This window comes from Hemitrygon akajei, chromosome 8, assembly GCF_048418815.1.
Source record: "Hemitrygon akajei chromosome 8, sHemAka1.3, whole genome shotgun sequence".
In the NCBI taxonomy this organism is placed as follows: domain Eukaryota; kingdom Metazoa; phylum Chordata; class Chondrichthyes; order Myliobatiformes; family Dasyatidae; genus Hemitrygon; species Hemitrygon akajei.
The window spans coordinates 150,837,657-150,864,134 of record NC_133131.1 but is presented as its reverse complement, the minus strand read 5'-3'; the positions used below and the strand labels follow the sequence as shown (position 1 = coordinate 150,864,134).

The 26,478-nt window shown below is 40.4% G+C and overlaps 1 protein-coding gene across 2 annotated transcripts in view; it reads right to left on the bottom strand.

The window, feature by feature from the left end:
- Positions 1-26,478, bottom strand: part of adarb2 (adenosine deaminase RNA specific B2 (inactive)) — a 799,330-nt gene that overhangs the window by 134,417 nt on the left and 638,435 nt on the right. For both annotated transcript variants that reach the window (XM_073054839.1, XM_073054840.1), the window contains one exon: positions 5,363-5,531. In XM_073054839.1, coding sequence (XP_072910940.1) covers positions 5,363-5,531 — 169 coding nt within the window. The remainder of the gene's footprint in view (positions 1-5,362; positions 5,532-26,478) is intronic.

The following is a 26,478-nucleotide window of genomic DNA, read 5'->3' as shown; positions in this document are numbered from 1 at the left end:
TTTTCTTAAACGTGGTGATTGCATTTGATTCCACCACTTCCTTTAACATGTACCAGATATCAACCACCATCTGTGTAAAAGAAAGCTTTCTCCTCACTTCTTCTTAGACTGATGCCCTCTTGGCCACACTATGGGGAAATGATTCCGACTATCTACTTTATTTATGCTTGTTATGATTTTATATACTATACCTCTATCATGTCACCCCTGACACCCCTTGGAAGCAACGGGATAGGTGACTTTACAGGTTGTGATCCTGCATCAGGACTGCAGTCTCTTGTGCCACCCCTCAGCCTCCTTCATTACAGGTAAAACAAACACAGCATATCCAATAAACTAAATCTTTCAATCTTGACAAGATCCTAGAGAATCTCCTCTGCAGTCTCTCCCTCATTATCACATCCTTCCTATTGTGTGGCTAACAGAACTGCTATTGTGTGGCTAACAGAAGTGTGGTCTAATCAGTGCTTAGTAAATTTGCAACATAAACTCTCAAGTTTTATAATTTTATGTCCCAACTTATGAAGTCAAGCATGCCCTATTCTTTCTTCATCAACCTATGTACCTGTGCTGCTTCTTTCAGGGAATCATGGACATTCCTTTGCCCCACAAAGTCCTTTCGTTCTTCAACATTCCTCAGCGTTCCATCATTTACTATATCTCTCCTTGTCTATTTGACTTCCCAAAATGCATCACTTTGCATTTGGCAGGATTAAATTCCATCTATCAACACTCTTCCCAACTTCCCATCCAATCAATATTCTGCTGTAGAACCTTCCTCATTCTCCACAACGCTACCAACTTTCACATCAACCGCCAAATTACTAATCATTGCATCTACGTTCACCTCCAAATTGTTCATATACAACACAAAGAACAAGGAAGGGCCTCAGCACTGACCCCTGAGGTACACCACTGATCACAAACTCCAATCAGAATAGTATCTTTCCACTCAAGAGATTAAATAATCCTTTGCCTCTTATCACCAAGTCAATTATGAATCCATTTTGGCAACTTTTCTTGTATTCCGCGTGCCTTATGTTTGGGACTAGCCTATCATGCAGGACTCAGTCAAATGCCTTTAGTAAAGTCAGAATCAGAATCAGGTATATTATCACCATCATGTGGCGTGAAATTTGTAAACTTAACAGCAGCAGTTCATTGCAATACATGATATAGAAGAGAAAAAATAGTAAATAAAAAATAATAATAAATAAATAAATCAATTACAGCATACGTATATTGAATAGATTAAAAAACGTGCAAAACACAGAAATACCGTATATTTTAAAAGGTGAGGTAGTGTCCAAAGATTCAATGTCCATTTAGGAATCGGATAGCAGAGGGGAAGAAGCTGTTCCTGAATCGCTGAGTGTGTGCCTTCAGGCTTCTGTACCTCTTACCTGATGGTAACAGTGAGAAAAGGGCATTCCCTGGGTGCTGGAGGTCCTTAATAATGGACGCTGTCTTTCTGAGACACTGCTCCCTGAAGATGTCCTGGATACTTTGTAGGCCAGTACCCTAGATGGAAATGACTAGATTTACAACCTCCTGCAGCTTCTTTCGGTCCTGTGCAGTAGCCCCTCCATACCAGACAGTGATGCAGCCTGTCAGAATGCTCTCCACAGTACAACTATAGAAGTTTCTGAGTGTATTTGTTGACATGCCAAATCTCTTCAAACTCCTAATAAAGTATAGCCACTGTCTTACTTTCTTTATGGCTACATGAATATTTTGGGACCATGTTAAACCCTCAGAGATCTTGACACCCAGGAACTTAAAACTGCTCATTCTCTCCACTTCTAATCCCTCTATGTGTTCCTTCATCTTCCCCTTCCTGAAGTTCACAATCAGCTCTTTGTCTTTCTGACATTGAGTGCCAGGTTGTTGCTGTGGCACCACTCCACAAGCTCATATAAACAATTCACCTTGCCTACATCAATCTTCTTAGTTATCTCCTCAGAAAACCTAAATCAAATTAGCAAAACAGGAATTCACCTGTACAAACCAATGTCTATTTCTGATCAGGCCCTGCTGTCCCATAAATCCTATCTCTTGGGATTTTCTTCAGTATTTCCCTACCAATGATGTAAAGTTCACAGGACTCGAGTTACCTGGTTTATTCCTGCCGCCCTTCTTAAATAAAGGAATAAAAGAACAGTAAATTAGTTTGGTACAATATCATGGGCAAAGCCCTAATCCTGTGCTACACTGTTCTATGAAACATTTCACAGGCAGCATTCTAACTGGCTGGATCACCATCTGGCATGGGGAGAGGGCACTGTACAGGATTGAAATAAGCTGTAGAAAGTTCTGAACTCAGTCAGCTCCATCATGGGCACTAGCCTCACCAGCATTCAGGACATCTTCAGGGAGTGGTGCCTCAAAGCAGCTGCATTCATCATTAAACACTCCCATCACCAAGGACATGCCCTCTTCTCATTGCTTCCATCAGGGAGGAGGTACAGGAGTTTGAAGCCACACAAAGGGTGATTCAAGAACAGCTTCTTCCTCTCTGCCATCAGATTTCTGAATAGACATTAAACCCATGAACACTACCTCACTACTTTTTTTTCTCTTTTTGCACTACTTATTTAAGTAACATTTAATTTTACATTTACTGTCATTTACAGTTTTTATTATTATGTCTTTCAATGTACTGCTGCCACATAATAACAAACTTCACAACAGATACCAAGTCATATTAAATGTGATTCTGATTAGATCTCTTCCAGTCTCCTGGCACCTTTCCTGCATCTAGTAAAAATGCAAAGTTCTCTGACAGGGCCCCAGCTACGTATATCCTCCTTCCCTTCTCATAACAATATAGAATAGATTTCAACTAGACTGGGGGATAAATCAACCCTTAAGACTTCTTACACTTCCTTCTTCTTAATGCTGACCTGCTTCTACTCCAGAGCAGAAAGTCATACAGTGTTGCTCTGAGGAAATAGATGAGCTCCTGTGTGACTGATTCAAACCTTGGAATACTCCACAGAGGCTCAGTGGCTAGCTTAAATTAATAAACTACTGCTGGCATAGATTTCATCATTTAGTATGTGGAGGACTATACGATGTAGATGTCAGAAGAACCTTTCCCCAAATAGAAACCGTTGAACCAAGAGTTCCATTCTTACTGAAGTTATCCCTTATAACTCCTGGTAATTCACTCTTTAGTGTAAATATTAGCAGTAACTTTGCCCTCCTCCTGCTGGGTGAATGCTAAGGCTGAGAAAGCACACCACACATGCTGAATTTTCTTAGCTTCTACTTCCTCAGAAGGCTAAGGAAATTCAGCATGTCCATTTGAAGCTTTCTGTTGTACCGTAGAGAGTGCCCTATCCTGATGCATCATGGTTTGGTATTGCGACGGCTCTGCCCTAGGTAGTAAGAATTTGCAGATATCTGTGAAGGAAGCTCAGTCCATCATCAAGCCGGTCTTCCTTCTGTTGACTCCATCTACACTTCATGTTGCTTTGGGAATTCGAGGAGCTCTCCCACCCCGACCATTCTCATGTCGGGCAGATAGATACAAAAGCTTGAGCACAAATATCTCCACACTCGAGGTCAGCTTCATACCACTGTTTTCAGATTCCTGAAAAGCCCTCTCATACACTAAAGTATGAACTTTTGATCTCTCAATTGACCTCATCATGGTCAATGCACCTTATTTGTCTACCATCACTGCACTGTCTCTGTGACTGCACACTTATTCTGCACACTGTTTTCTTTCTACTATCTTGATGTGTATGGTATGGTATGATCTTTCTGGATGGCAGACAAAACAAATGCTTTTCACTGTAGCTTGGTACATGTGAAATATTAATAAACCGTACAACCATGCAGATTATCCAAAAGCCCTCGTTTTTCTACAGTATATCCCAATTTAGTGGGCCTTTTGGGGACCTCTGATTTGGGTGTGGAGAAAAATCCAGAACCTATTTAATGCACAAGAACTGGGTGAAATCAGTTCTTGTTTACAAAGCAGATCAATAAGCTTCTGTAGACATCAGGTGAATAACTCCAGATCAGCAAGCAAGCAAGCACCTTCATGTATTGATGTAATCAATTGATTATAGATGTAATCAAATAATCAACATATTTGAAACACAGGTCTAGGATGCCAGCTTTTACAATCGTATCCAAAAGTGGAGGAGAGATGGGCTTTGGAAAATTTATCATATAATCATTTCTGTTTTATTGGAACTCATGCAGTCTAATTCAATTAGTCCATTGTTGGAGTACATATCACACAGATATAGAAATAGACATTTTGATGTATTAGAATTAGGTATATGTATAAGGATGATAAAATGAATACTTAAAATACAAGAACTTCTTTAGGCTTGATGTGTATTTCAACAATCATACGGATGTTTCATTTGATAGTTATCAGTAAACTAGACTGACTCAGTTGGACAGCATAGAAATGCTATAAGTTGGAATTAATTATAGGATAACAATTCTGAAGTCTGCCTTTTGATCCAATCACAAATGGGCAGAGTCCAATGGAATTGGCAGGACTTAATTTTTATGCATTGCTGCTTATATTTTGCTCAATTTGGGAGACCTTCTAGTACAGATCATCCTCAATCTAAAATATGGAGTTTAAGGATATTCCCTTACTCATTAGGTATGATTTCTCTTTGATCAATTATCACCTGGATAGCACATTGTGCAACTAAATTAGGGCCCCTAATTAATTAAGACCATTACAATATAGGGATGTGATGCAGAGTGGTAGAAACCTTTCCAACCCCAAACTCAATTCATCAGAATTCTGATCCAGTCTTAGAAAAGGACAAGGACGGTGTTAAACTTTTACTTACATCCATATTATTATAAACATAATTTGAAATTTATAAACCAAACTTGTAAGGCATTATAACATATGAGAGCTATTTCCATTGCCTACATCCTGGGAATGGAGGAGCAAGAGACAGTGGTGTTGGAATGTTGTTGGACGGATTTAGGGAAATATCCAGAACTCAGCCACGTGCTGTGTGGAGTGAAATGGCCAATACATTTCTAAAGTACTTGTTTTCTGCGTTATTTTGTCATCTATGCAAACAACAATTGAACATGAGAGATGTGCGATATATGTTGGCCTAAATTAGAATAGAAAATACATTTCACATGTGCAGTGTATCATGTTTCTGAATTTATTCCTCAACATTATTTTAAAACCTTCCCAGAGGTAGGATTAAATGAGTAAACCTTCACCCTAGTTTGTGCAACAGGCATAGAGAATCTGGAAAGATCATAACTGTGGTTGATCTGCACATTCTGTCTTTATTCTGAAGATAATGATAAAGCAAAGGGTGAAGATGAACAGAGGAAATGTTTTTTTTTCTTTGTTTACCTTAAATGAAGTTCCAGCTGAGAGTAAAGGAAACGAACTAATGATCTCCGTACAATAATTTCAGCATGGCAATCATTTAGTGCTAGACCCTGGTTACTAATGTATTCTCCATTTATACATTTTGTCCCTGTTGACAGTGCAACAACCTGGGCATCCTTCATGTTTAGACCTGCAAGAGGAAACAGCAAAAGAAAACTGTTTTTTTAAAAGTTTTTTAATTTTTAAAATGATTTAAAAAATCATTCTTGCTTCATTCATTCAGAGATACATGAAGTCCAGCACTGGACTGTTCCAAATTCCCAACTGTCCTCTATCTAGAGGCACACTCCACGCATTAACAAGGCAGTAAGTGAAGAACTTTCTGTGTAGTAAATTTTCCTGCAAACACCTTTACTCCTTCTCTGCTCAATGTAAAGCAAACTAGTTTTACCGTTCCCTATAGTACATATATCAATATATGATTTTTGGGCATCTTCCTTCCAGAGTAAAATAAAAATAATTTTCTCAAAACCATGTTCGTAACATTGGTTTCTAACACTAGGGAGAAACATTGTAGCTCCTGGTCCTCATATAATTTGGAAAGTAAACTTAAATTGGGTGATAATTTGAGGAAGAAAATTCCACTTTTTGTACATATTGACGTCTTTGTTAAGGAAAGAATGGGAGATTTCGAGGCTTGTAGTTTTTGCTCATCAAAGCATTTCAGTGAGATTGGATTACACATTGCATTGCCATACCTGACTCTATCTCTTTACAACTCTTCTCGCCAAGTGGGGATGATTTCTTATAGATAATTTATAAATCCTTCAAAATAGCAGAGATTCCTGGCTTTAGGCATCATTCCATGGGGGCAGTCTGTTCCAAAATATAGGAACTATCTTAACATTTCATTCTGAGGAAATAAACTGTTCCTGGGATTTGCTCTGCAACGTTTCTGATCACAGCTTTCGTCTTTGCCCTGGTTCTAAGCTATAACATTAAAGTCACAGAGAAGAATATATGCAAATCTCTAGCTGTCACATCTACAGAGTAACCTACTACTGGAAGTTAATACGCCCTTTACAAGGTCAACAATCTTTCCTCATTGAAATGCTTTCAATCTAGAGTCAAAGATGGGTAATTAGTATTTCAATTATTACATGAGATACTTTGGAACGTCTTTGGTGTCACTGAATGCATGCAAATATATTTCAGCAAGTTAAAGAGCACTTTGTCCTAAAGACTTTTATTAAATAAGCATCACCAGAATTTGGTAGCAAACATAAAATATTTTGCTAAAGTTACAGTCTAAACAATTAGGCAAAGGTACTTGCTTGTACCATAGTTGGAGGAAGCTTTTCATTCTCTACTGTTGACCTCAGCAAGTTCTAGGCATCACCAGATACATCCCTAATTTTGACCAATGTTAATTGGTGCTGTTCAGATAGCTAGGGGGCATAATGATTATCACCAAACACAGTCAGTATTCAGTAATAGTGTTTCTGGGGCTTTAGGACAAAATGAGGACCTCTAGAGGGACAAACTTCAATAGGCTAGGAGGTTAGTGCCTCATTCCACCACATTTCTTAGCTGCTCTCTGATCCCTTGCTGCTCTTCATCTTAAGACCACACTACCCCCCTCCCTCTCCATCCCAGCCATCACAGAGTGAACTAATTGAGGGCAGAGATTTTTCACTCTATGTAACAATTAATAGTCTAGTTCTTTGATCTATTGTGCCCCTAGACAACTTGTAGCAGGATATAATGCAAGTCCATGAACCAGTGTAATCAATGTCTTCTCCCTCATCACTCATTCTCTCTTCTCCCCCCCCCTTCAGAAGCTTGAAGATACAAAAGCTTGAGGCGATGTACCACAAGGCTTCTGCATTTACAAGACTCTTGAATGGTAAAAATGAACTCTATATCTCAGTCTGCCTCATCACGATCTTGCACCTTATTTGCTTGACTGCTCTGTACTTTTTCCAACTGGAATGTTATATTCTGCACTCTGTTACTGGTTTTGCTTTTGTATTTCCTCAATGCACTTACGTATAGACTGATCTGTCTGGATGGCATGCAGACAGAGCTTTGCACTTTAGTTCAGTACATGTAAATAATATAATTACCAAATACCAAAATTACTCTCATGCATTCTAAGCCTTGCCCTAAAGTGGCATCTGTCACTTACCCTAACCTTATCCTCACCTATTATCAGTCACATTACCTAATACTAGACTTAATACATCATCAATCACTCATTGATGGCTATTCTGCCTGCATCTGCTCCTGAACTGACACTATCCACTAGTAATACCAACAGGAATAGTGGCCAATCATAAACACGAGAGGTTCTGCAGATGTTGGAAATTTTGATCAACACACACAATGCTGGAGGGACTCAGCGGTCAGCAGAATAAAAAGTTATCGTTTCAGGCCGAGGCCCTACATGAGGACCAGTGGCCAGGCTGTCTGGATATTATTAAGTATGTAATAACTGAACAATAAGAATAATAATTTTGAACAGAGATGAAAAGGATTTATGAAAGGAAGGTCATGTTTGACTAATCTTATGGAGTTCGTTGAGGATGTACTGTATCCAGTAAAATAAACAAAATTGTTTCTTCTTTAGGAAAATTTTCAATAAGGTCCTGCACAGGAGTTGATCATCAAAGTCAGAGAATGTGCTTCAGGTTAATTTATTTCTCACATATACATTGAAACATACAATGAAATGCTTTGTATGCGTTACCATCAGGAAGTTCTGGGAATAGCCTGCAAATGTCACCACATATTCCGGCACAAACATAGCATGCCCACCATGTGGAACTGGGAATAACAAATTGACATGGCTTGAGAACGAGTTTCTGGGCAGAAAAAAGGAGTGAGAATAAATTGTTCTTATGTTGGCCCCTGTGGCTACTAAGGTTCTGTGGGATTAGTGTTTGGATACCAACTATTCACAACATGAACAACTTGTACTAATGATTGTACAAGGGCACTGAATGTTCCAACTTTGCTAATGATAAAAGAAATGGGATTGTGAGTATGGGAGAGAATGTAAAGAAGCTTCAGGGGGTCATAGAGAAGATGGATAAGTGGGCGAGAACATGGAATATGGAAAATTGTGAAATTATCCATGTTGATTCACGACAGCAGCTCGGGTTCACTGATCCGGGATGCAGTGGTGCGGAATTCATTCTCATATAATACAGAAGGTGGACAAGGCGTACTACAGTGAGTTGGTATCGCCACTGATCACACCTCTCAAACACACAGCAGAAACCTGGAATGCTTATTGCATGTTGAAAAAAATGATGATGCTGATAATCAAAGAGGCCCTGGTGGATTTGGACACAAGTTGTTGAAGGCCAAACTAGAGGTAATGAGGTGAGAAAATAGTATATTGACCTTTATTGTGAAATGATTTGAATACAGGAGTAAGGAGGTCTTGTTGTAATTGCACAGTGCTTTGAGGATATTGCACTTAGAGTATTATGTGATAGGAGTCCTCTTATTGGACCATTTATAGTGACTGCGCTCACTGAAATTTTACTCCTGCCTTCACTCCTAGACCTTGTCTCAGCATCACTTGAGCCAAGTTATACACCCACACCAAGCACGGGAGGTGAAGATTGTATATTCAGATTTCAGTCTTGATGTCAGCTAGTGGTTCAGCAACATTTGTAAATTCTGACGAAGGGTCTCGGCCCGAAACGTCGACTGCGCTTCTCTCTATAGATGCTGCCTGGCCTGCTGTGTTCCACCAGCATTTTGTGTGTGTTGTTTGTAAACCCTTGGCCTGGTTAGAGGACATGGAAGTGGATTTTATTTCAATGCACGGACAGAAGGAAAACAGCACGGATGCAGGACGCAGTGCTTCAGAATTCATAGTCTCATACAATATGGAGGGTGAACAAGATGCCTTGCAGTGTATCAGTACGACTGCTCCCCTCGCACCTCCTAGATGTGTAAACCCCGCCACCAGGAAGGATAAAGGCTGTAGGCCCCTGCATGCACCACCGCCTGAAGGTTCCACTCCAAGCTGAACACCATCCTGACTTGGAAAAACACTTTTTTCTCTGTCATCGGTTTTTAAATCCTTTTGTTCAATATTCTGGGAGTCCCCTTTGCCACATGGCCTGCAACAGGAGCTTAAGACAACTTTCTGAAGGGCAATGAAAAGTGGGTTTTGCCAACAAACACCCATATCCCTCATGTTATAAATAACATGCCTTTTGTAAAACTTCAGTTCTGAATGCTACTTGCTTATGTTTATTGTTCACATGATATTCTTTTCTCTCTCAACAGGGTCTTTTAAGAGACTCTTAGATGGGTACATGGAACTTAGGAAAATAGAGGGCTCTGCGCTGGGGAAATGCTAGGCAGTTTCTAGAGCAGGTTACATGCTCAGCACAACAGTGTGGGCAGAAGGGCCTGTAACGTGCTGTAGATTTCTATTTCTATGTTGTTATGCTCTGTGCATTGAGTGTTTGACACATTTTTTTTAATGGGTCCTTTTGGGATTTCTTTGTTTTGTGGCTGCTTGTAAGGAGATAAATCTCAAGGTTGTATAATGTACACATATTTTGGTAATAAATGTACGTGGAACTTTGAATTTCTGAACTTTGAAATAAAGATTCAACAATCCTTGTGCAACACTTTGAAAGAGTTTTCCAGTCAATCAGTCTGTAACACACTCTGCTATTGTTTACCACGTTTACGCGTTTATGCATGCTTGCTGTTTCAATCGAAGGATAGCCACAGAGAAGGAGGCAGGCTTCTCTTGCTCCATTTGACCTATCAATGTTCCTCTAACATCACAAGGCCAAAATCCCGGACTCCCTTCCTGACAATCTGCATCAGAAGGACTACAGTATCTCCAGAAGAGACCTTTGCAAGGCAAATGGACATGGGTAATTAAAAAATGCTTGCATTCCAAAATAAAAATTTAAAAGAATAATAGAGTATTTCAAAATTATCAGTGATTCTAGTAGCTAATTCTTGGGCATCTCCCTTGCTAGGGAGAGAGTGAACCTGTGGGTTGTCGAATTCGGATGAAATGCAAAACTTCGGGGGTAACAGCAAAGTCTGTGTCTTTGCTACTCCTTAGCACACACTTGGGCTTGGTGACTGTACCGATGCGTGTACATTTTTGCTGGTGGCGGGAGGGGGGGATTGCTGTTCGCTGCCGCTTATGTGCGGGTGGGGGGAGCTGGGGGGGGTAATTTTAGGATTCTCATGTTTAACTGCATGTATGTCATTCTTTGGGGCACTTCTCTGTTTTTGTGGATGCTTTGTGAAGTAAAAGCATTCCAGGATGTATATTGTATACATTTCTCTGACATTAAACTTGACCTTTGCACTTTTGAACCTTTGAACATCAGTGGCAAATGTAGATCTTCAATCTGACAATTAACCACTGTGGTTTGCTTCTGTCCTTAAGCTGATGTTGCATCCACATCACTACCAATTTAATCTCATGGAAATCATGGAACTGGTTCCATGCTCCAAACAGGTTCATCAATATATGCAATTAGTACTAGTGCAGACGATTAAAGTATAAAGATTGTTAAATCTTAATACAAGGAGAAGGCTAAGCTTTATCTTTCTGGCAGATTTTAAATTTCGGATCTCCTGGAATTCTGCTGAGAAGCACATTTGCCAAACACAATATTGATGGAAAACAAATTGAAGGGTCAGAGGGGCATCTCATTGAAACTTACCTCATACTAAAGGGCCTGGAATGAGTGGACTTGGAGAGGAGCTTCCATCAGTAGGAGATTCTATGATCTTTGTACGAGGGCACACCCCCAGTATAAAAGAACATCCCTTTGACACTGGGATGAGGAGAATTTATTTCAACCCGAGGTGATGAGTCTGTGGAGTTTGTTGCCACATAGGTTTGCAAAGATTGATAGGTTCTTGATTGGTAAAGGGATTAGTGTTTACGGGGAGAAGGCTGGAGAATGGGGTTGAAATAAATCAGACATGGTCGATTGGCAGAGTTGGCCTGATGGGCCAAATGGCCTAATTCTGCTCCTTTATATTTTGGACATATGGCCTAAAATAGTTCCTGATAAAGATTAGGCAGAAACCAAGGTAATTCCCAAATGAAAATGACTTCCATTAGCTTGAAAGAAAACCTGGGGGCAGGTCGATGGGAGTAGGCAATTTAAATGGTTTGGCACAGACTAGATGGTTCTGTGCTGTACTTTTCTATGACTCTATAATACCTAGACATTACCACAAAGCTAAAGCTAAAATTAAGAGTTTTTCAAATAATCAGAATATAGATGCCTGTAAAATGTAATGAATGAACTGCTAAAAGAAATTCAGAGCAATAGAATCCTACCAATTTCTGCTTAAATTAAGTGATTGGAAATTATTTGCCATTATTGAAAAAAATTCAAGAGGATCTTGATAAATGGATGATGTTACCAATAACATTAATAGGTAGAGTTAATGCTATAAAAATGAATATATTCCCTAGATTTCAATATTTATTCCAAACATTACCAATACAACTGCTGCAGAAGTTTTTTCAAGAGTTGAATAAATGTGTGAGGAAGTTTCTTTGGAAAGGTAAGATGTCAAGAATATCGTTGGAAAAATTGACATGTAAATTTGACCTTGGAGGGTTACAACTCCCAAATTTTAAGAATTATTATAAAGCAAATCAACTTAGATTTATTGCATCTTTTTTTGATGAAGATAAACCGGCATGGATTAGAATAGAGTTAGATAAGATAGGAGAAAATATACCAGAAGATTTTATATATAAATGGGAATCCAAATGGATACAGGAAAAGAAAGAATCTCTTATATTAAAACATTTGATTGATTTATGGAATAAGATAAATGTTGATGATGAGATAAAGAAATCTTTATTAGCAAAGAGAACCCTAATTCATAATAGACTCATTCCTTTTACAATGGATAACCAACTTTTATATAACTGGTTTCAAAAAGGGATTACATATATAGGTGACTGTTTTGAAGGAGATATATTGATGTTGTTTGATCAACTAAAGAACAAATATAAAATATCAAACAACACTCTTTTCTGTTACTTTCAATTAAGGGCTTATTTAAGAGATAAACTGGGTCAAACAATGTTAATGCCGAAGCCTAATGAAATAGAAATTTTAATTCAAAAAGGGAAAAATTAAAAAATTTACTTCTTGTATGTATAATTTGATTCAAAAACAGACAATTAAACAAGGAATTCATAAGTCAAGACAAAAATGGGAAACTGATTTGAATATTAAAATTGATTAAACAAGTTGGTCAAGACTATGCCTTGACAGTATGACAAATACAATAAATGTCCGACTTAGATTAGTACAATACAATTTTTTACATCAATTATATATTACACCACAAAAAATAAATAGATTAAACCCAAATTTATCTGACCAATGTTTTCAATGTAATCAAGAAATTGGTACTTTTTTACACTCTACTTGGTCTTGTTTTAAAATTTAACCTTTTTGGATAAATTTAAGACTTTTACTGGAACAAATTATTGGAATACAACTTCCACATAACCCAATATTATTTTTATTAGGCGATATTGAAGGGATAATACCGAAACCTAAATTGAATAAATATCAGAAAACATTTATAAAAATTGCATTGGCAGTAGCCAAAAAAGCTATTGCAGTTACTTGGAAATCAGATTCATACTTAACTATGGACCATTGGAATAATGAAATATATAGCTGCATTCCACTTGAAAAAATTACTTATAATTTAAGAAATGAATATGATATATTTTTTAAAATTTGGCACCCTTATTTACAAAAGATAGGATTAAATATATAGGTCCTTCGAAGATAAAATTATTATCTATTTGGGGAAAAAATAAGATATATACTAAAGCTATTTTGAACTCCATGGAGCATGTGGGGATCTTCCGATATCCAGGCAATCTTTCTTTCTTCTTTCTTTCTTTCTCTTTTTTTTCTTTTTTCTTTCTTTTTTTTAAGATAGGGATGTTAAGGGGGGAAGGGTTAAGGGGAGGGGAGGGCTGATATTAATTTTCATTACTCTATTATTCTATTCATTTTATGTAATTCCCTTAAAAATTTAATAAAAAATATTTTTTTAAAAAATTAAGTGATTGGAGTTAAGGTCCATAATTAAGTTACAACTGCATACTTGACAATTTGAAAGTCTGAAGTTAATCATATTACACTGTCCTACCCTTGAGTGTCAGCCAGGTATTAATATTGCAGGAATCTGTACTTGTTTGTGAATTGTCAAAATAATTCTCTCTTCATTTCCCTTTCCAGAGAAACAATGAGATTGCGGTGGTGAGTTTTACATTTGTGAAAAAGGGACAGCTCCTTTGTCCTGCCTGCTTTGCCAAGTAGCTGCCTTTTCATCTTCCAAAAGACGGTGATTGTCACTTCCAACAAAAGGATAAGGCTGGACGGTGACAGATTCACATGGAACTAAATGAGAAGTAGATGGTCTTTTGAAAGCCTGTCTTTTTAAATGAGATGTTAAAAATAACTTGCGTAATTAAACCTGTCAAAATTTATCAAACACAACCAGAAAGGGGACAAAATTAAATGGTCTACCACGTCTGTTTGAAGTGATTATATAAGTGCAGGGGAAGGTTATTTCTAAGTTCCAACTTTGGTTGTCTGGTGGTGCAGAGGTCAAGAATTGAAATTCTGAAGTAAAATGTGAAGAGAGATGTCAGCTATGCTGAAGTAGGCAAATTTGTTCATAAATCATAATAATTAGAATGGAAAATGGAGAAATGGCATGGTCTAAGATATGGTAGTTTCCTTGCTGCTCCAATAACTTGGACTCCTGTGTGATCTTCAATGAACATTGATCTAGTCACTGGCCTGATTTTACCTGAGCTCACTTCCATGGAAAAGATGCAAACCTTTGCAGTTTGCAATGGTTCCAGGCTCATTTAAATGTTTATATGTGAAGTACCATTTCAGTTACTTTGTCACTCAATGCCAGGAAGAATAAAGGAAAATGGCACTATACTACTTCTATCATTTGTACAGAAGCTGACAAAGATTTATCGCTGAGCTGCTAATATTTGTTGCCAGCTGTTTCTCTCATAACTAATCCAGGTACTTTGACTGTGGTGACAGTATCCCCTGCTGTGGTGACAGAGACTGGTTGCTGTAGAGTGTGATAAGCAGGCAGTGACTCCCATGCTTAACTACAAACTGAAAATGAGCTTTGGCTTCCAATAAGAGACTCGGCCAAACTTCAAAACCTTAAGACTGCAGTCGAGTAGTTCACCTCACACTTAAAGGGTTTACTTTCTTTTTGTGTGCTATGACTTCATTTGCAGCCTTGGAAATATTGGGGAAAATGGTCCCAGTGGTTGTATCTGGATCTCAAATCAAAGGGAATCATCTAACTCGACCAGTAACTAAGAAATCTTTCAGGGTGCACAAAATGCTGGTAGAACACAGCAGGCTAGGCAGCATCTATAGGGAGAAGTGATGTCGACGTTCCTCCCTATAGATGCTGCCTAGCCTGCTGTGTTCTACCAGCATTTTGTGTGTGTTGTTGTTTGAATTTCCAGCATCTGCAGATTTCCTCGTGTTTAATCTTTCAGGGTGGATTGGGTTCTGTTGAAGACCCTGATCCGAAGCAGCGCGGGAGAGAGTGGAACATCGGGAACAGCGGATTAGCTGCTGGAAACCGAACTCTGTGAATCGTGCTCTCTCTCTCTCTCTTCAGCAGGTGAGAGATTGGTGCTGATTCTCAAGTCACAGAACTCCGGAAAAAAAGTGGTGCAACAGACTTTTAGTATCATAATTCAGTGACTTGTTTTGATATGTCTCCCCTCTCACTGTGAAAGGGAGAGAGAGTGAGCCCTGTGGTATGTTGAATTGTCAGGTGAACGATTACCGGGGTAGTTTTTGTTGCGTAGCAGATCATGGTCTTCATTGGGGGCTTTGCTGTTGCATGCTTGGTGAATGCAGGGTGTTGATGCTGTATTGAGGAATTGGATGGGGTGGGGGGGGGGGTTTGTTGCTTTGGTGCTGCTTGTGTGTGGGAGGGGGGAGTGGGGGAGATTTGGGGTTCTAACGTTTCTCATTCGTTGGGGCAGACTTCTGTTTTCATGGATGTCTGCCACGAACAAAAATTTCAGGATGTGTGTTGCGTACATTTCTCTGATATTAAATGGGAATATTGAACTATTGAATTATACTTAATAGCATGAGAATACATGTGCCAGCCTGTGACGTTCTGAAATACATGCAGTACTGGCTCACATCACAAAAAACTGGTGATCTGTGGATACACTCAGTAGCCAGTTTACTGATTACATGTTGTGAGCAAACAGATTCAGTAGGTCTCAAAAGCAAGGACTTTGGACACACAGTCTTGGTAGTAAAGGATTTTATTTACAGAAGGCAAACGTGCGAGAATGGCAGCAGAAGCAACACGCACATGCGCACAATTTATAGTAGTCGGATCAGCAATAAAACGTGTGGAAAATTAATAACGAATGTGGGGAAAATCCCGTGGGAACAAAGTACACGCACACACAAACATACAACCAAGGGAAAAGTCAATACGATACCCGCCGCCCCTTGACTCTGTGCGGGCACGGCTCTGAGCTATTAGGGACAATATTTAACGCTCTCAACCCTATTCAATGCACAGCTCACCAGCAGTTTCTGCAGCGCCATTCCACGGTTCAGCCTGGAGTGGAGCAGGGCGGTCCCTTGGAGGTAGCAAAAAAAAAGAGAGAGGGTCAAGCACACGTGGCACCCTTTATAGTGCAGCAGGACTGATAGGTCCAGCCCAGGTAATTCACAGGGAAGCCAATGGCTCGGTGCCAGCCAAATTAAGCTGACTACAAAGGCCAATTGCCTGAGGCCAAGTACAAAGATAATTAATGGGGCCAATGGTTAGGTGTGAATCTTGTAGCAGCAACTCAATGCATAAAAGCATGCAGACATGACCAAAAGGTTCAGGTGTGTGAACCAAACATCAGAATGGGGAAGAAATGTGATCTAAATGATTTTGACCGTGGAATGATTGTTGGTGTCATAGGGGGTGGTTTGAGTGTCTCAGAAATTGCTGATTTCCTGCAATTTTTACACACACCAGTTTCTAGAGTTTACAGAGAATGGTATGAAATACAAAGACCATCCAGTAAGCGGCAGTTCTGTAGTTGAAATTGTCTCGTCAGTGAGAGAGATCAGAGGAGAATGGCCAGACTAGTTCAAGCTGACAGGAAGGCAACAGGTAACTCAAATAACACACACAAAATGCTAGTGGAACGCAGCAGGTCAGGCAGCATCTACAGGGAGAAGCGCTGTCGATGCTCAAATAACCATGTTTTACAAGAGTGGTGTGAAAAAGAGCATCTCTGAATGCAGAATGTGTCAAACCTTGAAGTGGATGGGCTACAGTAGCAGAAGACCACAAACATATACTCAGTAGCCACTTTAGTGGGTTCAGGAGGTACATAATTAAATAGCCACAGAGTGCTGGAGTTGCACAGAATTGTCTATATTCAGAGATTATCGAACAGTACAATATAGGAACAATCCTTGGTCCATAATGAGTGTGCTGATTATTATGCCAATCTACAGGAAAGTTATCATTGAGATTGAAAGAGTATAGAGAAAATTTACAAGGATTTTGCAGGGACTTGAGGGCCTGAGTTATAGGGAAAGGTTGAGTAGGTTAGAACTTTATTCCCTGGAGCATAGCAGAATAAGGGGAGATTTGATACAGGTACACAAAATTTTGAGGGATAAATACAATCGGGTAAATACAATCAGGTGTACAACCACTGAGGTTGAGCGAGAAGAGAGCTAGAGGGCATGGGTTAAGGGTGCAAGGTAAAATGTTCAGGGGGAGAATGAGCGGGAACATCTTCACTGAGAGGGCGGTGAGAGTGTGGAAATGAGCTGTCACCGGAAGAGGTGGACGTGGGTTCGATTTCATCATTTAAGAGATGCTTGGATGAATACATGGATGAGAAGGATATGGAGGGCTAGGTGCAGGCCAAAAAGTCTAGGCTGAATAATATTTTGGCATAGAGTAGATGGCCCACAGGGGACACTTCTATGTTGCAGTGCTCTATGACTCAATGGCTCTATAATCTATCAAGCACCATTCACCCGCACACAGTCTGTATCCTTCTATTCCCTGCCTGTTCATGAGTCTGTCCATATAACATTGCTATTATATCTGCTTTTACCTGAACCTATTCCTGAACCAGTTTCATACCAGATGCCTATGCTACATTTGCTTAAGATCATTAATGCTTTCAGTCCAAGGGAATGGACCATTCCGGATGTTAAACATACCTTTGTGAAATAATCCTATCTGATTCACCCTATTCTACTTGTTTGGTGTGGTATACCTGTGGATGATATTGTGTATTTAGAGTTGCAGTCTTTTATATTTCTTCAGTAATCTCTTCCTTTCACACTTGCCAACAATAATTTTCAACATCATTGCTTGACTGAGCCTCTCACTTTGTCTTGAAACTTCTGCACTTGATGAACCTACAGGTACTCACAAGCCCAACCTTTGGCAATTTTCGATAGTTCTGTATCTATCACTTTATTAAAATCAGCACAGCATTAGATAAAAAGCAAAGGTCTAGGCATTGACTGCCATAGCTCCCCATGCAGGTATCAAATTCAACAGGGGGAAATATCAATAGAAAGACGTCAGTTGTATATGGAGCTGAAGAGTTGTCTATCCACAAAAATCATTGGTAGAGCAAGAAGATAGGAGATGACTTGCACTTTTCATATCCAGAAAAAAACAAACATTGGTTAAAGGCATAGTGGAAGACCAACAATGATCAACTTCCTAGCTTCAGTCAAGAAGACTTACAGGGCTGTTGTCCATCTGTCTGCCATTAACAAGCAACAGGAAAACTTTCATATACACTATGTGTTTGTGATTTCAGGGATAATTGGGCACTTTTATCGTTCAACTTGATCACATGGCTTGCTTTGCTTTCAAGAAGGAAAGAACTGCAGTCAGCAAGCGAGATTACTGTGATAGTGCACCACACACAAAATGCTGGAAGAACTCAGCAAGTCATATACCTTTTATGCTCGCTTTGTCTGTTAAAGCATGGAGGAACATTCATGAACTCCCTCAGCCCCCGATGACACGATGATTTCTCACTCTGAGATCAATGTGAAAGCATTCTTCAGGAGGGTGAACCCATTAGGGTTCAGATAGGGTACCAGGCCAAGTATTAAAGAACTGTGCTGATCAACTGGCTGGAATGTCCACCAATATCTTTAACCTCAATCTTCGGTAGCTTCAAGCATCAGCTTCTTATACTGGTGTCTAAGAAGAATGTGATAGTCTGCCTCAAAGACTATTGTCCAGTAGCACTTACATAGACTGTGATGAAGTGCTTTAGGAGGTTGGTGATGAAACATATCAACCTCTGCCTGAGCAGTGACTGGGATCTGCTCCAATTTGTCTACTGGCACAACAGGTCAACAGCAGATGGCATTTCATTTGCTCTTCACTCAACCCTGGAACATCAGGACATTGAAAATGCATTCATTGGGAAGCTCTTCATTGACTACAGCTTGGAATTCAATACTACCATCCCCTCAAAACCATAAAGCTTCAATACCTAGGCCTCAATACCTGCTTGTGCAACTGGATCCTAGATTTCTTTACATGCATCAACATCTCCAAAATCTCCATCAGTACAGATGAGGCACAAGGCCCCTGCTCTATGTGCTTTATACTTATGACTGTGAAGCTAAGTACAGCTCCAATGCCATATTTAAATTTGCTGATGACACCACTGTCATTGGCCGAAGCAAAGGTGGTGACAAATCAACATATAGGAGGGAGACTGAAAATCTGGCTGAGTAGTGCCGCAACAGCAATCTCTCAATCAGTGTCAGCAAGATCAAGGAGTTTATTATTGACTTCAGGAGAAAGAAACAGGAGGTCCACGAGCCAGTCCACATTAGCGGTCAGAAGCAGAGAGAGAGTCGGCAACTTTGAATTCCTCAATATTATTATTTCAGAGGATCTATCCTGGGTCCAGCATTACAAAGAAAGCACGGCAGCACCTCTACTTCCTTAGAAGCCTGTGGAGATTCGCTGTGTCATCTAAAACTTTGCTAAACTTTTATGGATGTGTGGTAGAGAGTATATGGACTGGTTGCATCATGGCCTGGTATGGAAACACCAATGCCCTCGAATGGAGAAGTCCACACAAAGTAGTGGATACATCCCAGTCCATCGTGGGGGAAACCTTCCCCACCACTGAGCACATCTACACGGAGCACTGTCGCTGGAAAGCAGCAACCATTAGCAAGGAAACTCACCATCCAGCTCGTGCTCTCATCTCACTGCTGCCATCGGGAAGAAGTTACAGGAGCCTCAGGACCCACACTACCAAGTTCAGGAACAGTTATTACCCCTCAACCATCAGGCTCTTGAAACAGAGGGGATAACTTCACTCGCCCCATCGCTGAAGTGTTCCCACTAACGGTGGACTCACTTTCAAGTACTCTTCGTCTGATGTTCTCATTATTTATTGTTTTTTTATTTACTGTTATTATTTATTTTTCTTTTACATTTGCCCAGCGAGTTGCCTTTTGTGCATTGTTTGCCTGTCCTGTTGGGGTGGTCTTTCATTGTTTCTGCTGTGTTTCTTGGATTTGCTGAGTATGCACAGAAGAAAATGAATCTCAAAATTGTACATGGTGAAACTCATGAACTTTGATAGTAAAGTTTTCTTTGAAATTTGATCGATCAACCAGATATAATATTGGTGACAGTAATATTTTGCTCCGTACTGCTGCCACAAAACAACTGATTTTGCAATGTATGTCAGTGACAATGAACCAGGTTCTAGTTCTGATTCAACGGGAAGTTGCATGAAGGTTGTGGTCAACATCATCCTCGTTTACTTGTCATGCCTTTCATTTCATTGGTAATGAATACAAGTTGGTACTTTAGTGCCTGGGGTCAGACTTACTGGAGCCAGTTACCCTCCCTACAGGCACATCATTGGGATGTGGGGGAAGACTGGATTAGTCAGGGGACAGCTACAGAGAAAGTGCAAATTCCACACAGAGAGCAGCCAAGGTCAGAACTGAACCCCGGTTGCTCGAGTTGTCTGGCGGTCAGACTAGGTGCAGAACACCACTGTGCTTCTTGCAAATCTGCTTTGCAACTGCTTGTTGGGAGCATGTATTTTCTGCAGTACGATGTGAAGTGCATAACACCGTACCCTGGGTATGGCTGAGGTAGTGTTTCATAAGGTCTCGAGCAGCCCTCCTTCACATTGTGGAATCTGTGGACAGCCACTTTAAAATCTCTCCTTTCTACGCTTCTTCCTATTTCCTTTGAATTCCCTTCCTGTCCTCAAAGGGATTCAGGATTGAATATCATTTGATCTCATCTGCCAATCAACTCACCTAACCTGGATATACCTAACACTTGCCAGCTTTTACCCCACCTTTCCTCCTCACTGCTTTATTGTGGCTACCTCCCTTCTACTCCTTCAGTCCAGATGAAGGGTCTGGACTCTGAAGTATCGACTGTCCATCTTCCACTATAGATGCTGCTTGACCTACAGGGCTCTTCCACCATTTGATTTTTGCTTCATGTTCTAGTGTCTGTAGTCTTTTGTGTTTTGTCATTAAGTTATTTGCCACTCTTCTGTTTCCCTGACTAGTACTTTGATTTCTTATTGTACTCTATAGTTTTTTTCTCCACTATCAAATTCATAACCAATTAAGTAATTTGGCTGCTTTTATGAAAGGGCCCATTGTAAGCAAATTTTCAAAGTTAACTAGACTATTAAACACAGATTTATTATGATACAGGCTTGTTGCACGGGTTTTCAATATTTTAATTGTTAACCAGATGAGGGCCGATTGACATATTACTCATTAACGTGACAAGAGGTAATGAGATAGTTGAGCTAATAGATGGCCTGGGGATACTAATAATATTAATAATTCAGTTGGTATTAAAATAAATGCATATAATATTATATTAAGGGATTTGTTAAACATTCAGGGGAATGTTATTCTATTATCAGAAACCTGGCTAGACTTTGTTAATTTTAATGACAAAGAAGAGGTTGCTAATGACTTTAGTTTCCATTGGGTGACCGTATTTTGAAGGATCTCATTAGCCTAACTGACAGAAACTGAGACAATCAAGATTTGCCTGAAAGAATACTCACTTTGTGTCTCTCCAGTGGCTTAGCATCTACTAAACTATTCAGCTGGCAGGCTGTTTTGAAGAACAGCTGAGTAATTTATTATATTTCATGTTAAAAAAAAGATGTGCATTGAAAAGGGGCATTACATATTGTTTGAAGGATCTTGTGGCTGCATCTGCTCACCTGATTGAAGCGTTAGTGGTGGAAGTGTAGAGGTGAAATGGTTGTCGGTGAGCCAGATGCTTACTCCCCAAGGCAGTGCTCTTTGACACCCTCTGTGATTGTCAGCAGCTACTGAGATCTTGAGGGCTCAAGATTTTGTGTCCTAGCTGTCGACGTGTAACGCGAGCCAGGGCAGTATGATATGGAGAGCAAGCTGTCATCCCCGCAGCAAGCTGCCCCTCTCCAGGTAGCTGATGAATCCAAAGGAATGGCAGAGACTGATACAGTTTGATACCTGGGGCATCGCAGGAGTTGTCCGTCAGCACTGAAATCAACATAAGACTGCCTTAGGGATTCCGGCTCTTATTTTTCCTTGATGTTTACTCCCAAAGTCTTCCCCATGGCTGGGTGGAGCTGCACGGCAGTAGAGATTTGAGATCAGCAATCTTCTCGTGGATCATCTGCCCAAAGCCATTGAGCTGAAGGTGCCAGTAACATGCCCCTTTGCCCCTTCTCCACACAGTTCCACTGGGCTTAATGGCCAAGCCACTCATGAAAGCAAGGAGCTGGACTTAGTTGCCAGAGCCAATTTGAGACGTGTGTCATTGGGAGCGTTTAATAGGTTGTGGGAGCTTATCCCCACTGCCTCCCCGGGATATGAAACCTTTAAGGAGCCGCTACTGAAATAATCACTGTAAAATCCATGGAGGAACTCAAATGTTCCTGCTGGCACACAGGCGCCTGTGCTACATTTCAGCAACGATGTCCACCTCACCAAGACATCTGTGAAATGTGGAAGATTGTGCACAGGATTTCTTTAGAAGCCTTTATTGTCAGATGTCAGTGTGGTGCAAGAGGAGCAGCTTGCTAAAGCTGCAGTTCTGTGGTCTGTGGGCGGCACAAACATAAACATTATCTTTATACTGGAGCTGGACGCCCAGGTATCACCCAGTACCAAGGTTTGGTTTTTCTTGGTTCTGAACTGTACTCGCTGTAGGTTGAACAATTTCTTGCTTGTCCTGGAAGTTAACTCCACAAATACAATAAATATGTTGGCGGTGTCCGACAACATTTTTGGTGAGAAAAATTAAGAGAAGTATTGGGCCTTGTTTGGCACTGGTCTTCATTGAGATTGGTTCTATAATGGACCTAACAGCTTCATAGTTTGCATGCCACAAAGAAGCAAATAAGATGGGGGTAATTTTTAATGAGTTGCTGAACTTGAGGAAGATTTTCCGCAGTCATTTCTGACTGATGGATTGATAGACTTAAGTGAGGATGGTGTATGGTACTGCTTCCTGTATTCCTCTTGGGGTTGTCAAGCAAAGAAGATATACAAGAGGACCATGCAACCCTGATAATCCAGAACTTGCCTTTAAACCAAACATTAGCATGATTTGCGATTGCAAAACTTTAATCGTTGCTTGTGTAAGCACCTTCAAATTTGCTGGAAAGCAAACTCATTAACAGTGCAGTGAGGTTAGATCAACTGGAAACACGGGAAAATGCAATATACACTATGTAAATCAACCTATCCTTTTTCCGGTGGTGAACAAAGTCATACTAACTCATTACATTTAAGTTCATTTCCAGAACACATTTATGAATATCATTATCCTTAAAGGGCAATGTATATCCAGTAGTTCCATTTAATATCAGAAGATGTATGCGATATACAACCTGAAACTCTTACTCTCTGCAGACATCCTCAGAACAGGAGGAAACCCCCAAAGAATGAATGACAGATAAAATGAAAGAACCCCCAAGTCCTCTGCTTTCTCCCACACCCAAGCAGCAGCAAGCAGCGTCAATCTCCCCCAACTTATTCTAACATAAGGCATCAGCATTCCCACCACCCACCATGCCAGCAACAGCAAAGCCCCCAAAGAGAGACCATGGTCTACAGTCCATCAAAAACTAGCTGTTCACTCCAATGTTTTTAACCGCCCAGGGACTGTCTCTCTCACTAACAAGGGAGAGACAGATATCGCTCCTTCCACGGCGAGAGACGACTGTTGTAATTTTGATGTTAGTCAGTCTGAAGTGTTGCTTTTTCTTTTGAGTTCTCTGACTTGAAAATATTAGAAAGAGATCAGCAATTTTTATGAAATGCATATAGCTCATCTGCTTCAATGACAATCCGCATAAGTGTTGGGGGCACCAACACAGCACGACCAGAACTCACTAACACGAACACATAAATCTTTGGAATGTGGAAGCACCCAGAGGAAATGCATGTCACAGAGAGAACATGTAAACTCCTTCCAGACTAAGGCAGAATTGAACCCTGATTGCTGGCACTTAAACTCCTCATTTTGTAGATCATCTTCTTGTTCTTAGGCTGTCACTTACTGTTAAGGATGACTTATTTTGTGGGATGAATGAGACCCATATGGAAACAGCAGACTGGCGTAGGTAGTGGCTGATGGGCCGGGTAGATAGTTTGTGGATCGCTCCACTTCTTTTGCTTCCTACATGGTGTTTCTGTGTGGACCTGATGCATGGCCTCAGGGTTTTCAGCACCAGCCAGAGATGTGGTTGGATTATTATGGATCAGAGAGTGTCCGGAGTCAGTGCTGCACTGTTTCAAGGAGGTTTGAACTCGTCCTTGAATCTTTGCTTCTGTGTTCATGGTAAATCCTTTCTGTGACAAAGAATGTCTGTTTATGGCCTATCCAAAGCAGTTAATTTATTGCAACTTGTACTTCAGCAGTGGGGATGTCAGCCTGGGAGAGGAAAATAAAATTGGTTTACCTGTCCTTCCAACTCTATCTCATCACAGATTGACAAATAACACATTTTTAAATTTATAGATAGAATAGTAAGAGATTTACAAAGCAGAAGGGGTCCATTTTGGTCCATTGTTTGTGTTCCAGTTGGAACTTTACTGTACCTTCATGCACCAGATCTGTAGCCCTGCAGGTCATATACACTCTTAATTATGCACGTTCTGAATGGGGGGACAATGTTCTCGGTCTTCACAATCCTGGTAAGACTCTTGGCAGTGTGGAGGATCAGAGGGAACTTGGGGTCCGAGTCCATAGGACTCTCAAAGCAGCTGCGCAGGTTGACTCTGTGGTTAAGAAGGCGTATTGGTGTATTGGCCTTCATCAACTGTGGAATTGAATTTAGGAGCCGAGAGGTAATGTTGCAGCTAATTTGGACCCTGGTCAGACCCCACTTGGAGTACTCTGCTCATTTCTAGTCCCCTCACTACAGGAAGGATGTGGAAGCCATAGAAAGGGTGCAGAGGAGATTTACAATGATGTTGCCTGGATTGGGGAGCATGTCTTATGAGAATTGGTTGAGTGAACTCGGCCTTTTCTCCTTGGAGCGACAGAGGATGTGAGGTGACCTGATAGAGTTGTATAAGATGATGAGAGGCGTTGATCGTGTGGATAGTCAGAGGCTTTTTCCCCAGGGCTGAAATGGTTGCCACAAGAGGACACAGGTTTAAGGTGCTGGGGAGTAGGTACAGAGGAGATGACGGGTGAGTTTTTTACCCAGAGAGTGGTGAGTGCATGGAATGGGCTGCCAGAAATGGTGGTGGAGGTGGATACGATAGGATCTTTTAAGAGACTTTTGGATAGGTACATGGAGCTTAGAAAAATAGAGGGCTATAGGTAAGCCTAGTAATTTCTAAGGTAGGGACATTTTCAGTACAAATTTTGTGGGCCGAAGGGCCTGTATTGTGCTGTCGGTTTTCTATGTTTCTAACCCTTTCAGCCGATGAGTTCCAGAACCTTATTGCCCTCTGGGTGAAAGTGACAAGCTAAGCATTCACAAAACAGCTTCTATGATTTTATAGATTTGAAAGCAGCTGACAACTGCACCTAAACAAAGTGACAATGCTTAAACCATAGGGTTAGGTTCCCTCCCCTAGAATCTGTCTGGGACAAATGCATGGTGATGAGGTTAGTAGAGCTGCTGCCTCATATCATGTTCAATCCTGACCTTGGGTTCTATCTGCACGTTCTCCTTGTGCCCATGTGGCTTTCGGTCGGGTGCTCTGCTTTCTTCCCACATCCCTAAGATGTAAAGGCTGGTAGGTTAGTTGGTCACTATAAATTACTCAGAGTAACTAAATGCTTGCTGAGAATCTGGGGAGAATAAGAAAATGGAATTTATGTAGGCTTAGTGGGTGATGGGTGGCTGGGATGTTTCTTGTTTGCATTCTGTACCTCTCTATGATTATGCCAACTTGGAACATTACCCTAAATGCCACTTCTTTAGCCAGTTATCAGGAGTTAGGTGGCACGATGATGTGATTGGCTAGACCTCAGTTCCCAGACTCCATTCACCCTAGCAGTGAGAGCTCCAGGACATTTTAACATCCCTCCGCTCAATTCCTTCAGCAGTTTGTTGCTAAAAAAAAACCCCACACCCTTTTCAGGGGAATGATAATCTCACCTGCTGAGGTTAACCTTGAAATGGTTCAATCTGAATCACCTGACCATTAACATCTGACCACAGATCTGCTGCCTGATATGCACTGACTCTACTAAGGGCGATAAAGCTTGACTTTTTTTTAAACAAGGCTTTGATGATTAGCTTTGTGGTCTTTGATGAAAAGACTTAGCTTGGCCTAAGGAGGTACTTGGTGAACAAGAAAAAGATACTAATTTGAACACATTTTCAGCTGCAGAACCCAAGAAAAAAAATCTCCAACATCACTTTTATTTTCAAGTTAATAAAAATCTTCATCTTTTGATTTCATTGAAAGGCGTGTACATTCCAGCCATAGCAGTAAAATTAAGTTGAATGGGTCAGGCTTTGATCATTATGAAATGTT